The sequence below is a fragment of the Ailuropoda melanoleuca genome, chromosome 12, assembly GCF_002007445.2.
Source record: "Ailuropoda melanoleuca isolate Jingjing chromosome 12, ASM200744v2, whole genome shotgun sequence".
Lineage (NCBI taxonomy): Eukaryota > Metazoa > Chordata > Mammalia > Carnivora > Ursidae > Ailuropoda > Ailuropoda melanoleuca.
The window spans coordinates 9780242-9795664 of record NC_048229.1 but is presented as its reverse complement, the minus strand read 5'-3'; the positions used below and the strand labels follow the sequence as shown (position 1 = coordinate 9795664).

The 15423-nt window shown below is 50.0% G+C and overlaps 1 protein-coding gene across 4 annotated transcripts in view; it reads right to left on the bottom strand.

Moving 5' to 3' along the window:
• Window positions 1-792: 792 nt before the first annotated feature.
• Window positions 793-15423, bottom strand: part of RPH3A (rabphilin 3A) — a 248797-nt gene continuing 234166 nt past the window's right edge. For all 4 annotated transcript variants that reach the window (XM_019805962.2, XM_019805961.2, XM_034639199.1 and 1 more), the window contains 6 exons: window positions 12780-12906; window positions 9626-9682; window positions 8772-8926; window positions 5050-5131; window positions 2112-2208; window positions 793-1294 (listed from right to left, as the gene is read on the bottom strand). In XM_019805962.2, the coding sequence (XP_019661521.1) occupies window positions 1164-1294; window positions 2112-2208; window positions 5050-5131; window positions 8772-8926; window positions 9626-9682; window positions 12780-12906 (649 nt within the window). In that variant the 3' untranslated portion in view covers window positions 793-1163. The remainder of the gene's footprint in view (window positions 1295-2111; window positions 2209-5049; window positions 5132-8771; window positions 8927-9625; window positions 9683-12779; window positions 12907-15423) is intronic.

Below are 15423 nucleotides of genomic sequence, written 5' to 3'. Positions count from 1 at the left end.
GGGGAAGGCTGGGGGCTTTGGAGAACCCCCCACCCAACCCCAGAGCTCTGGTTTCTAAATGCCTTTTGCACCTCCCTGGGGAGCCCAGGGGCTGAGGAAGCCCTCTATTGGCGTCTACACAGCTGGCGGGAGGCCGCCGTGCCCCCGGGGCAGCGCCAGCAGCTGGCCCAGCTGGGGGACACCTGGCTCTGCCTCCAGGAGATGTGGGTGGTGTTGAGAAGCAGGGGCCTAACTGGAACTTCAGGGTGGGGCCAGTTTGAGTTTGCTGGTCAAGCTGGGGAGGGGGTGAGGCTGGGTTAAGGTATTTTTTTGCTGTTGCTATTTTACCCTCTTAGAAAGAGGGAAAGGAGAAGGGGAGAGAGATGGACAGGGAGAGAGGAGTGTGAGGAGCTCAGAAAGAGAGTTTGATGGGGTGTAGGGTTAGGGAGAAGGGGAGGGAAGGACGGGAGATGGGGGGTGCTAGAGAAAGGATGTTGGGTTTTACTAGGAAGCAACTAGATGGCATCCTGAAAGAGGGGGCTACTAAGCCCCTTTGTGTGCTCTGCGTGTCCACGTCTGGATGCATTTGGGGCCAGGAGAGTGCGTTCCTAGTCACCGGGGAGTTTAAACACGGTGGTCTCTTTTCCTGGCAATTGGGGGGTATGGTGTGGAGGGGCAGTGGGGGCCTGGATGCTCTATTTCCTCCCCAGTGCTGGTCCTCACAGCCTTGTTCCGGTCTGCTGACAACTGAGGGTATACGCAGACACGACACAGGAAACGCAAGTTATGTGCGTGTGTGTGTGTGTGTGTGTGTGTGTGTATGTTCAAGGCCTGGAGAGTCTAAAAACAGTCCTAAATGATGAAGAACCTTTGCAGTTTACCCAGAGAGGCTGTTAAACTCAAGCCTCCTTGTAAAAATCTCCGCATCCCTCTCCCTCCTGCTCCACCCTAGAGGGACCAGAGAGGGGCTGCAGTCAGGGCCCGCACCACAGCATCGCAGACGGAGGAGAAAGGTCTTTGGCAGCAGTGCCCAAGGTCAGGGGGCACCTCAAAGGCAGGCACAGGGAGGGAGAGGGTGGGGGAGGCAGAGAGAAGAGAGACCAGAGTGTGAAGGGCAGCTGGGTCAGGCGGGCGGGTGACCTGGCACGGGGTGGGGCATGGAGCCGGGGACCTGGGGGCCCATCCTAATCGCTCGACACATGGTTCTCGTTCTGTAGCTGGTGCCAGCGCTCAATCTTCTTGTCCTTGTTTTTCAGACACTCGTACCAGTGTTTCAAGCGTTCTCCCTTGGCCGAGATCCCCAGCTGGCAGCCTCCTGGAGGACAAGATGGGGAGTCAGAGGCAGGCGGTCAGAGTGGAGGGGATGCATGGGACTCTCACTCTGGACCCAAATGTCTAGTTGGGAAAAACTGCCACCAAGCAGTGACCCCTCCCGCAACCGGGGATCCTTCTCTATGGAGGGCTGTTGTTATGATGTCATTACTACTGGTCTTCTCTGCCTGCACACTAGCTACTCAAGAACCTGCCATGGCTCCCTATTAGAGCACCAAGTTGGAGCTTCACGGTCTCATTTTTTAAGACCTTCTGTAAGTCACCACCCCACTCACTGAAACTTGTCCCCCACTACTTCTGGGTACCCACCATCTGTTTCCAAAGGGTCAGCTTGGCCACCCTGTGCTGTCCTGCCTCCACACCTTTGCTTGGGCTGTGTCCCTTGCCTGGAGTGCCCTCCCTGCTCCATCTTTAATGACTGTTCGTCCTCGTCATTTGAAGGGGGGCTGGGAAAATTAGAACCTTCCTCCAGGACTCGCAAATTGATTAAGGAGACTTCCTTTGCACCCTATTTTCTGAAGCCACAGACCCCACTCTCCTCTGTGATTTGATTATCCACTGGAGGTGATCTGTTCAGCAAATAACCAGTCATGACCCAATTGCCCAGCTTTGTAAGCCCTTGCCTATAAAAGCATCCCCAAATTGGACCCAGATCAGTACCGTGGGTCCCGATGTGGTGTTTGGACGATGCAGCCACCAAAAGACAAGGAGTGCCCTGAACCCTCCAAGAGGAGCCTGAATCCTTAAGGCTCTTCTCTCCCGGGAGGATGAGCTTTTTTCTGGGAGTCAGGCGCACTCACCGATGTAATCGTTGGACTTGCCGATGTCATAGTCCCAGACCGAGATGTCCAGGGACTTTTTCGCCAGGTCGCTATGTTTGATGTCATAGAAAAACTCCTGGATGCAGCAGAGAAAGAGAGGTGAGGGGGAAGGTCCTGAGCCTTCAGCATTAGAAGCTAAGAGGCTGAGCCCTAGGGATTCAGGGACCAAGGGGAGGCCCTTGAACCCGGCATCTGGGAGCAAGGGGCCCCTCCTGCTGGAGCCTTTCTCCTGGGTCTGACAATCCCCTTTCAACAAACATTCTGTATAACAAAGTCTCTGTAATTCACATTTCAATGACTCTCTAAAATCGGGAAGGCTGATGGGGTTTTTCTAAGAGAGCTGCTCCTGGTCAGGTTCCCTTGAAGGCAAATGGCCGTGAATTCAGTCCTTCCATTCTGGTAGCTTCTGAAGTGAGTTTTCCTCTCTCTATCATTTAGAGATTAAGGGTAGTCGAGGGCTCTGAGGCTGACATGAAAGAGAGGTGCTGAGGTTTCCAGACAATCTGACTTTTTACCTAACTTTTTGGCCTAACTACAAAATTCATTCGTGTTCATCGTTAACACAAACGAGGAAGCTAAAATAAAATCAAATAATACCCAATCCACCAAGCTTGTCATCTAACTACCCCAGAACAGCCACTGTCAACATTCCCCATGTGCGACCGCATTAACGTATGTTTTCAGAAGTTAATGTGAATACTGATTGGAATATTATATGAAACACCTGAATATTATATGAGGTATGACGTGAATACGCTGTATCGTGACAGCCTTCCTTTCCCGTTTTATAACATAGGGTAAAAAACCAACTTGGCGTGCTAGCAAGCATCTTTCTGGTTTCATTTAATGCTTGTGCGGCTGTCCCTTAACCTAATCTCAACAGTTGAGTATTTAGGTTGTTTCCAACTTTCCGCTACCATTAATGATATGCTAAAAGGCATGATGCAACTCACTCATTGTGTAAATCCGCGATAATTAATTTAGGATAAATTCTGAGACATGAATCTCTGAGTTTGGAAAGTTGTAAGACAGAGAGCAGTGGGTACATCATGATGCCGGCTGTGACCAGTGAGAAAGCCGGCTACATACCTATTTGTCTTGTATATTTATAAATCCTGGAAGTGGATAATACAGTTGCTTCAGAAGAAGAGACATAGGTGATAGAGGCTGGGGAAGGAGGAGGATTTTGACTGGATACCCTTTGGTACTTTTGGAATTTTCAGATATGTGACTGTATTACCTGTTCCTCAAATAAATGACATTTAAATATTAAAATGTTAAGGCTTTTGGAGCGGTTTGACGAACATCCCTTAGGAAGTTGGACCGGTTTGTTCTCTTACCCATGGTGTGTACAATTTCCCACAGGCTCACCAACACCGGGTACCAACATTTTACAATATTTTTGTGCCAGTTTGTGATGAGATCTGGTGTCTGGCCTTGTTTCGTATCTTCTCTATTGCTAATGAGGCTTATTGGCTATTTGGATTTCTTCTTCAGTGACTTGTTAAGACTTCAGGAGAGGGTAGGGCAGGACAGCAGTCGTTGGCTCCTTACTCAAAATTCAGGAGTCAGAGTTGGGACATTAGGGGTCCAGCTGAAAGAGGGACCTGGGAACAGGACGCCCTGAACTACTGGCCAGTGATGCTCGGAGCTCTGTTTACCAAGAACATTCTCCATGCATGCTCATATGGGCACATGCATTTCAAAACGACACAAAGCACACTGTATTGTAGTTTCTTGGCCCACTTCCCAACATTTGGTAAAAGCCAATGCTAGCTGACTCCGATCTGACATCCGATCATTACATTCAACAGATACTTCTGGACCCCTCGTATCTGACAGCTTGTCAACAAATAACTGAAATCCAGGGGCACAGCACGAGATGCAGGGACATGTAAAGCCTGCAGGGGTTATAACACATTGACTTCTGAAGGATGACTAGGAGTCCGCCAGAGAGGAAGAGAGAGAGATGGAAACCCAGGACAAGGGAGCAGCAAGCACAAAGGCTAAGAGATGTACCAAGGACCCGCGTGAAGTCAGTGCGACTTGAGGAGGGGAGTATGAGATGGGCAGGGGTGGGACGTGAGTTTGAATGGGCTTGACTGGCACACTAAGAAGTTAAGGAGGCCCTGCTGGGTTAAGCAATGGGGATGAAAAATTCAGATTCGTTCTTTAGAAAGCTCACGCTTATGTGAGGATGGCCCGAACACAAGGAAGGGAGTCAGGAGTCTACTGCAAGGGTACAGATATGAAGTGCCTGACAAGTGACAGTGAGACAACAGGAAGGGGCACATTCAATGGGTATGTAGATAGTGGCCTTAGCAGGATTTGATGCCCAGGATGGACATGGGGAGTGAGGGGGGGAGAGAGGGCAGTGCCAACTGGGTGGATGGTAAAAGGCATCACTACACCAATTTATTTCCTCAAATTTCAGGACCACAAACTATTAGACGTCGGAGATGATTTCATTCAATCTGTCTCCAAATGCAGCTTCTTCCTATGACATTCCTAATCAATAGGCTTTTGTCTTGGGCTTGATTCCCTCTGGTGACAAGGAACTCATTACCTATCTTTTAGATAATTCAAGTGGACCTGTGAGAGAAAGCTTTTTTTAAAAAATATTTTATTCATTTTAGAGAGGGAGAGCATAAGTGGGGAGGGGTGGAGCAGAGAGGGAGAGGGAGAAAGAATCTGAAGCAGACGCTGCCCTGAGCAGGAAGCCAACTCGGGGCTCGATCCCACAACGGCGGGATCATGACCTGAGCTGACTCCAAGAGTCAGGCGCTCAACTGACGACACCACCCAGGCGCCCCTGGAGAAAGCTTTTTTGGTGTGCTTTGTAACATTCTAGTAGGGAGCGTGTTCCTCTCTCACACACAGGCCATCTCTCAGCATGACAACAATGGGGCAGCCTTACCTCGTTAAACTCAGGATTCAAGGTTTTCTTCTTTATTTGAGTCTTGTGTTTGGCTTTCTTTCCCATGTCTGGTTTCAGCCAGCTGAGAGGAGACAGAGATGCTATTGTGGAGGAAGTTTAATGAGTAAGATCAGCCTCTTGACCCCAAAGCCTCCTTCCCGAGTCAGGAGAATAACTGAACAAACCAGAAAGTGACTTAACGTTAATATGGCCAACGTGCATCAGAACAGCTACCGGGCACTGCGCTAAGCACCTGGGGGATATTTCATTCTCAACACACCCCGATGGTAGAGCTACAATCACCCATTTCACATGCAAGGAAATTGAGCACCCAGGGAAGTTGAGACATGGGCCTCAGGTCACACAGCTGGGGACACAACCCAGTGGTTGCCTCTGGAGTCTGTGCTGTTAGCTAGTACTTGACCCCCATGGATCAGATTGAAAGCCTGGATGGTGGTGCCTAGAGTTGCACGATTACCCCCTAGGCTGCCCCCAAATCCTGGGGAGGCAGTGACTGTACAGGCAGAAAGGAGAAGATGCAAATCTGATTACAATCAATCCTCCTCAAAACTACTCAGTTGCTCAGTGCCTTCCCTCTGACCTCAGGGTAAAGTTCAAAATCCTTGATGTGGCTTTTACGGCTCCGTATGATCGGATCCTTGCTCCAGCCCAGCCTGCTCTTCTGCTATGCTCTTCACCCCACTCCCCATTCACTCTCCTTTCCACCCCAGGGCCTTTGCACCTACCATTTCCTCTGCCTAGATGGCTCTTCCCCAGTGTAGGCACAATGCCTGGCACATAGTAGGTGCTCGATCAGTATTTTCTGGGCAAATAAATTAAATGGGCCAAAAACTCCTAAGAGGTGGGACATTTGGATTCTGATTGAAGCTGTCACTAGCTGTACAACTTTGAACCTAAGTGTAGCTTCGGCATGCCTCAGTTTCCCAATCTGGAAAGAGGGCAAACGTTTTTCTTCCTTACTTACAGAACTGCTTTTGGGGATAATTTATTTGTTTTTATGGAAGCATAGTGGACACACAATGTTACGTTAGTTTCAGGTGTACAACACAGTGACTTGACAAGTCTATACTAGTGCTGTGCTCACTGCAAGGGTAGTCACCATCTGTCACCACGCAACACTACTGCAATGCCACTGACAATATTCCCTCTGCTGGGCCTTCGTCCCTGTGACTCGCTCATTCCATGAGTGGAAGCCTGCACCCCCCACTGCCCTGGAGGACAATTTTATTATATTTTGTTCTATTTTAATTTTTATTTATTTATTTATTTATTTGAGAGAGAGGGAGAGAGAGGGAGTACATATAAGCAGGGGGAGCAGCAGAGGGAGAGGGAGAAGCAGGCTCCCCGCTAAGCAGGGACCCCCCCGTGAACCCTCCCCCCCCCCCCCCCCCGNGCTTAACCGACTGAGCCACCAAGGCGCCCCTTGAGGACAATTTTAAAGAAGGGACACAAAGGGGGGACTGGACAGTATGAAGTGCTGAGCAAAGATAAAGGGCAATTTTGATTTTAAAAATCTTTACTCAATCTTAGACTGATTAACGGCCTCCTGTTAGCTTTTCCACAATGGCTACCTGGGCAGCTCTTTTGCAGGTGACCACAGCAACGCTCCTTCTCAGGGATTGGGTGGATGGGAGAAGGGGTGGTAGGGAGAATTATTTAAGAAAAACAGTTTGCCTGTGGCTGGGATGTAACAGAATGCAGGACAGCAGCCCATGAGCTAATTTTCTTTATTGGACCATATGAGAAAACAAAACCCAATTACTCCTAGAAATCAAATTCATCCCCAACTCATGTGTTCTTTTGTTTACTAAATCCTCATTCCAAGGAAATCCGAAGCAAAGTCTACCCTGGCCTGATTTTTTAGCCCCGACCCTAAGGGGAGCACTGGTTGCTATTCTGAGAGGGGGTCAGTGGGAGGGAATGTCTCCAGGGCTGGAGGGAGCATCAGTAAACACTCTTTGCCATGAGCAGGAACAGCAGGGGAGTGATTCATAACTGTAACGGCAGATGCTAATTGAGCCCTTACTATGTACCAGACCCCATGACAACGCTTCTCTCAGATCTCCAACTGCAGGAGCAAAATGGGCTGGCAAGGTGCTGGGCTCTGAATTCACCACTGCGTTTTCGCTGTGGCTGCGCTGGCCCTGGCTTCCCAGCCGGCACCTGGGCCAGCAGGGACCAGAGGCAGCCCCACTGCCGGGAGACGCAGGGCTCCTATAATGGGTGCCTTTGTGCTCAAGGATTCCCCATCCCCTGAGCTGACACTTCCTCAGAACTGTACTGCAATCTGAGACTCTTCCTGCCCAACCGTCCTCCCAGCCCCCTCCTCCTCCCCACCTGCTTCCCCTGTGGTCCTCCTCTGACTTCCTCTCAATTTTTCTTCACAGACGTTTTCCCCAATAAATCTCTTGCACATCTCATTTAGCCTGGGAGTCTGCTTCTTGGAGGGCAGAACTAATGACCAGTATTCCTCTTCCCATTTTACAGATGAGGACATCGAGGCCCAGAGATGTGAAGGCACTAGCCAAAGTCATACAGCTAGAGAATATTGAAGACTATCGGCTCTAAGATTCAGACCCAGGCAGTCTGGATCCAGAGCCCAAGCTTTCAATCATATCCATAGAAATACACATTTAGCTGCCACAAGGCAATGCAGAATTCTACCGAGAGTAGCCAAATACTACTGTGCTAGGCACATTTTGAATTGCTTTCTATATGATATCTTCTTTGAGCCTTATGCCTTGTGCCCATTCTTGGACGTAAGTGGAGCTATGTCTCCATTATAGCAACGAAGAATCTGAGGCTCAGAGAGGTTAGAACTTGCTTATAGTTACACAGCTAGCAGGTGGCAGAGATGGGAGTGGAACCCCACGTGTGATTCAGTGGTTGCTGTGAGAATGTGCTGGGCGGACCTCCAGCTACAGCATCACTGACTGAGGCCCCAGCTGCAGCCCTTGGAAACCCAGCCATGTTCGTGCCAAGGCCCCGCTCCCGGCTGATGACTGAAGGTGGCAGGAATATTATGGTACTCCTGCTCCTAGGAGACGCGGCGCTTGTCTGATGGCTGGTTTTGGCCTTGAGGACTCTGAACTTGCATCCAGGATGCTTCCACTGGCCCGTCTCTCCCCTCTGCTCACATGAGTCAGACTCACATGGTAGTCTAGCAGCCCTCCCGTCTCCCTCACTCAGGCATTTCTACTAGTGAAGCCCTGGTCTGTTGAATCCCATCTTGGCATCATTCCAGAGGCTCTGGACTAACACAGATAACACGACTCTCTGGCTCCTCATGGTGGAGATTCTGGGAATAACCCAAAGTCTAAGGCCTTTTCTTTGAGCATATCCAGATTGCACTGGGAAAAGCTGGATTGCTTCCTTGGCGGTGGGGCTCTGGACTGCTGGAGGGACATGTTGCTGATTCCAGGGCGCTGCAAATGGGGTTACTGTTGACTGCCTTTTTCCCACCGGAGGCGACAGAGCCCCAAAACTCCTCATATGGACAAGTGACACACTAGTCTGACTGTGTGATACTCCAGACTCACACTCTAGCCAGTTCCGTACATTGTCTCACTGTGTGACCTTGGGCAGGTTCATTTCCCTCTCTGGGCCTCAATATTCAGTGATCTTGGGGAAGCTCTCTGGGTTTTCCCTTTGCAAGGATCTAGGACCCCCTCTGGGGTACATTCACAGTCCCAGTGACTCACAGCTTGACGAATGGATCTGAGTAGCCATTGGCGTCCATGGCGGCCAGGTGCACACAGCGTATAATGCCCACGATGAGGCCTCCCTGCTGTGTGCTGTACATGAGGGACACCAGGATCTTGCCACGTTCCTCTGTGTCACCGATACGTTCTACCTGCTGTAGTAGGAGACTGCGTATGAGCCTAGGAAGAGGAGGGGGCCGGGCAGCTGGACGGATGGCTAGCATTAGAGAGGAGCCTGTGGAAAGGAGGAGGAGCTAGCCTGCCCCAGTGTGGTCAGCACTATGGACAGCAGACACCCCCCCCAGTCTCCAGGGACCAGCAAGAGGTGATAGCAACATTGGTGAAAGTCCAAGGCACATGGGGGCGGGGGGGGGGGGGTTTCCTCTGACTTAGACAAGGACAGAGCCCTGCGTGATCACGGGTGGGGCTGGACCCTGGTTCCACTCTGAGCTCAACCAGTCTTCCCACACTCATAGTCCCTGGGTCTCAGGAGGGACCTGGGCAAAGAGCACACATGTGTAGCCCAACCCAAGCCTCTGCCAGCCTGCCCTGTCACCACGGAGGGAGGGAGGGTGGCATCACTCTGGTCCTGCAGAACTGCCAGCAGAGCTTCTGCCAACAAGGCAGGAACTCAAGGGTGCGTCCTGGGTGTGAGAGGGTGGGCCCCCTGCAAGGTGGGGGCTCCAAGTGGGAGGAACATCCACTCCGTCTCATGTTTTAATGCCTCGGGCAAGCGTACCTCTCTCATGGCGAACTGACAGGCAAGTGGTTTTAGGAGAAAGGATAAGGAAGGGTCCAGGAGGGAGAGAAAAGAGATGGGCCGACTGTGGCTTCAATACCCACTCAGTGCTCACCTCCTCCTCATAAATGGCCATGCCTCGGGCTGACCCAGTGGTCCCGGCACGCTTCGTCTTGGAGGAAGGAAACAGAAAGGAAAGATGAGTCTACGAGGCTCATCTCCCCACATAAGAAAGACCAGAAAACCCTCACCCTTCCATTAGCATCCAGAGCCATTTCTCCAAGCTTCTGAGGCCCTCCAGCTTTTCCCCTCTTAGACAAAATGTATATAACATTAACCATTGGACAGGCCATGTTAATGCACACCAGCCTATGATATAGGGTACATTACTAACCCATTTACAGATGAGGACACTGAGAACCAGAGTGGTTAAGCCACTCGTCCAAGGTCACACAGCAACAAGTAGCAGAGCCCCCCCTACACAAAACAGATAAGATTTCATCTGCTCTGAGAGAAGTGGCATAGGGGTCTTGGGGTTCGAGTCACCAGGTACTTCTTCCCCCGTGGCTCCTAAGGTTCTTTTGTGGGATTCTAGTGCTTTGGGGAACACCATGTGAAAACCACAGGCTAAGTCCAACCTCCCCACTTTAGGGATGAGGAAAACTGAGATCCAAAGGGGAGGGGAAGCACTTACAAGGCCCCTGCCCTTGGTGGGGCACATGGGGTAGCTGGTGGTGGGATGGTTAAGGGCAAAGAACAAAAGAAGATGATCAGTAGGGTCCCGTGGCTGTTCCTGGCCTCTGCCTGTCCTGCCACCTTTGTGCCTCTGGGCTGGCTGCATCCCTCACAGCAAGATGGGCAAACTCAGGAGCTGGAAACCCAGGCGGGGGCCTGGCCACTGTCCTGACCAACTGGACTCACTGAGTGAGGGCTGGAAGAGGGGGCCTGAAGAACCAGCTGTTACAGGCAAAGGCCCAGAGGAAATGCCTCACTCTTAGGATTGTCTGTAACGATTTGTTTGGAGCCTGGCATTTGGTGTAAATTGCTCCTTGCAATTTCCCTTGTCGTGTCTTGTTCTTTCGCCTGTGCTATACAAATATGGTGTGGCACACAGATATCCCATCCTCCGGCCGGCCATCTGGTGGGAGGATGCTGGAGGATTTCCCCTCCTGCCCGTGATGGCGTCCCCATGGGGAGCTGGCCCGCTGCCCAGGGGGAACAGGTGCCCTGGTGGCTGCCGGAGAGCTGGGCTCTGGCCGGTGCCTGAGAGCACAGCCACTGACTTGTGGTATGATCTTGGCAGCTCGCTCCCCTCTCTGGGCCCAAGGTGGCCCATATGTAAAAAGGGGGGATTGGATTATCTCTAAAAATAGATTGCTGGGTCCCACCCTCCCTCACTAAGTCAGGATCTCCAGGGAGCTCTTACTTTGTAAAGCTCTGGTTTAAAAATCTCCCATTGAGAACTGTGTCGCGGCCACCACTGCTCACTGCACCACACGGTTCGCTACTGCCAGCATGGCCTCTGGCTCCCCCAGCGCCAGCCGTGGAGGAGGGGAAGTAAGGAGGTCTCTGGGTCGTGGTTCCTACTGCCCGCATAGCACCGCTCACCATCGTGCCCTCCACCGAAGGGCTGAAGAAACCTCATCGTTACAGGCCGGGCACCATGGCCTCTCCATGAAATCAGACGTGATCAGACATCCACTGAACTTCTGACGCACAAAGTTCCTTTCCAGTGGCTGGGGGGGGGTGCGGGGGGGATTGCTCAGGACTTCAAAACAGATCTGGGCGTCCCAGGGCAGCTCTGTGTGCACTGCAGGAGGCCAGGGAGACCTCCCTGCTGGGTCTTTTTGAAGACACCAGTCTGTGTGTTCTCCGCGCCAAACGTGGAACGACTGAGCCCAAAGACACCCAGCGAGCACGCCGCACACGTGGAAATGTGCTTGAGACTCCACAAAGACAGAAACCGTCTCATTCTTTAAAAAACAGTGTCTTCCTGCTATGGGTAGTTCTGAGCATTAGATATTTTCTCTTCCCTGGGGTCAAAAGCTACTGCGTAACGACTGCCAGTGGAAAAACAGGGGACAGACTCAGGTATCGGGAGTGTTTCTGTTTTCATCTGTGCGTGAGCTTTTAACAAATGTGGGGACCTAAGGCACGAATGCAAGTCAGGATCTGTGGACCCTCTTCAACAGGTCGACTTTATAACCATGATAAATACACCTGCTATGTTTTTTCTGGACAATGCCAGCATTTGGGTTTCTTTTTTAAATGAGGGAATCTCTTATCAATGGCAGCTAACTGGCATTGGCGGCATTTTTCTCAGGTGGCGGATCCCAGAGAAGGGATGGGCGTTCACTATATTTTTCTAACTGACTTGCCCTGCCTGCAAATACCTGTTTTTAATGATGTCCATCTCTTGTGCTGTTCCTGTAACTTTGTTATTAAAATACACTAAACTTTAAAACATAAAAATAAAAATAAAAATCTCCAGTTGATTCCGAGGTCTGGCCCAACTGGAGAGCCTCGGTTTGGTTCCTGTTCTTTCCCAAAAGGCGAGCACCACCCCTAACGGTAACAGATCCAACGCTTTATATGGGCTCTCACACCAATCCTTAGAAGACCCTATGAAGTTGGTACTTACGACATGATTCCATTCTGCAGATGAGAAAACTAAGGCCTAGAGAGGTTAAATAATTTGGCTCAGACTATAAGTGGCGGAGCCTGAGATTCAGACCCAGAGAGTCTGGCTCCAGAGCCCATGCTCTTAAGCACCCCGAGACCTGGCCTCCTGTTGATCTGCGCAGCGTTTTATGAATTCGTGACTGACATGTGGGTCAGGCAGACTTATCTTCCGATAACCACGGTTAATTTAGGAGTGCTTATTAGACACCAGGTTCTGTTCTGATTCTATGTCTCATACACCCTCCTCTGGCACAGGTCCTGTTAGAACACCCACTTTGTAGACAAGAAAAACTGAAGCTCAGGAGAGTTCAGACCCTTGGCCAAGGCCAGGGAACAGCAAAGTGGCAGAGCCGGGCTTTGAACCCAGAGCACACTGCCCTTCCGAATTTCACCAAGGAGGGCTCTGATGTCAGAAGTGATGCCGGCCCAAGGTTGGTAGAAGGCAGAGGCAGAATGACACCCCCATGCTCTGACCTGACACCTCCCTCTGACCTGAAATCTCCCTCCCCCTCTTTGCAGGCCCAGAGGAAGCCCCCCAGGCCCCAGACTCTTCTCCCCCATCGTTCCCTCGGGGCAAAGGCACTCACCGGGATCACCCGCTCCAGACAGATATTGAAATTCTTTTTCTGGTTGGGCTTCAGTTTCTTGAGTGAAAATCTCGTCTCGCCGATAAACTCGTTATGGCCAAATTTGTCCTCATCACAGACAGAGATCCTGCGATCAGCGCAAGGGGTGGGGAGAGAACGCAGAGCCTGTACTGAGCAAATACCATGTACGCCAAGAGCTATGATTGATTCTGGCAGGGAGTGTGTAATGTGCATAGGAATAGGTCAATTTCCTATTTACTGAGCACCAGGCCAGCTCCTTTATGTTTCTTCTTTATTGCAGTGTGACTTACAAGCAGTAATGTGCCCACATTTTAAATTTAGAGCCTGCTGAGTTTTTGCATATGCATACAAGGATGTAACGGCCACCCAGTTCAAAATATAGAGCATTCCGGCTCCTGGAAGACCTCCACAGGCCCCTCTAGTCATGACCTCCCTTAACAATAACCACTCTCTTGGCCTCTGGTAAGATTCAAATTGTCTTGTTTTGGACCCTCATACACATAAAATCAGATGCTTGGTTTCTTTTGCTCAGCACTATGCTGGTGGCTTCATCTGTGTCTATAGTGATGTGTCCTTTTCACTGCTGTATAGTATTCCACCGCGTAACCGTACCCTAGTGCTTCTGCTCCTGATGGACATTTGGTTTTGACCAATTTCTAGCTTTGAGCTATTACGCATAAAGCTGCCACAGAACAGTCCTGTCTGAGTCTTTCTGCATGCACATGGATCTTCCCAGGGGTGGAAATGCTGAGTCACGGGCTACAGAGAAGTTTAGCTTTGGTAGAAACTTCTAAACAGTCTTCCAGAGTGGTTCCACCCGTTCTACCCCCACCAGCAAGTCATGCCCATTCTGGTTGCTCTTCATTTTTGCTAACTTTTATTTTGTCAGTCTTTCATTTTAGTCTTTTTGACTGAGCAATAGTATCTCATTGTAGTTTTAATTTATCGTTCCCCGGGGATTAAGGAATACTTTATGGCCATTTGAGTATCATCTTTTACAAAGTTAGACCAGGAACTTAGTCAATCTCTCCTCCTTTAATTTGTTCTCCCTGCAAACATCTGAGTTTCTCACTTTAGAGAAGAGACCGGAGACCAGAAAGGTGGATAATTTTTCCCTGGTAAGAGGCAGAACCAGGATTTGAATCCAGGTCTCTGTGAACCCTCAAACACTATATTGTCCTTTGTTATCTACTCTGCACAAGTGAGTAGGAGAGAGGTACACACAGAAAGGGCAGGTCATGGAAAGGACCCTCAGGAGGCCAAAAGGACCCGTTACGGCAACGATAATTCATCCTGACATATACCAAAGGGGAGGAAGGATGTGTGCCCCTGAGGCACGGGAGGCAGTCTGAGGGGCAGGCTGGGACCAACGGCATCTTGCCCCTTGGCCATCCACGTTTGTTGAACAATGTGCAAAGTGCTGGACAGCCAGAGCACCCTCGTGGCTGAGCCCCATGCTGTTTAGGACTGGGGAAAAAAAAGTTGTCTCTACTTGGCTGGTGAGCATGTAACCACCCCGTCCCTCTGCAGGGCAATGTGTCTCCAAAGACTTAATAATCATTTCTGAACCAATAATGCCAGTTCTAGGAATTTATCTCAAAGACATAAGAAGTGCAAAAATATTTAACTACAAAGATGTTTATCACTGTATTGTTTCTAGTTGTGAAAAAGCAGAAATAACGTATGTACTCTATAATGGGGGACTATTTAAGAAAAATCATGAGATAACCATAAGAATATAATTGTGTATGTGGAAAACAGCGTTGTAATTAGCCAACATCAGGGAAAGGCAGAACCATAATGCAACACCAGTACACACCCTCCAGAATGGCCAGAATGACAAAGTATCGATGAAACTGTGGAGGAACTGGGACTCTTGTACGTTGCCGGTAGGAGTGACAACTGGTACAATCGCTATGGAAAATTGTCAGTTTCTTCTAAAGCTGAACATATACACACACTATGATTCAACCATTACGCTCCTAGGAAGAGAAGCGTGCGTAATACAATGTTGCTAGAATGTTCCTAGCACGGCTATTGTAATAGCCCCCAAACGAAAATGAACCAAATGTCCCTTAACAGTAGAATGGATAAATAAAACTGCAGCATAGTCACACAATGGGATACGGCAGAGCGACAAGATGGAGCGCCCAGGTGGCTCAGTTGGTTGAGCGTCCAACTCTTGATTTCGGCTCAGGTCATGATCTTGGGGTTGTGGGATCGAGCCCTGCACTGGGCTCTGGGCTCTGTGCTCAGCGGGGAGTTAGGTTGAGATTCTCTCTCTCCCTTGCCCTCTGCCCCCCACCCCGCACCCCCACCCCCCACCATGTGCTCTCTTTCTCTCTCTCTCTAAAATAAATGAATGAATCTTAAAAAAATAAAGAGGGACAAGAATTAACAATCTACAACTACACACAACTTGGGCAAGTATCACAAATACGTTAAGTGAAAAGACAGAGGAGAGTCATGCTGCACCATTCCCTTTATGTAAAGTACAAAACCAGACTGAGCTCATTGTCCTTTAGAAGTTAGGGTGGTGAATACCCTGAGGGGAGGGTCCTCACTAGAAGGATAGCACTGGGGGCAGGCTGTCTGTGGTCTGGGAATGTTCTGTTCTCAGACC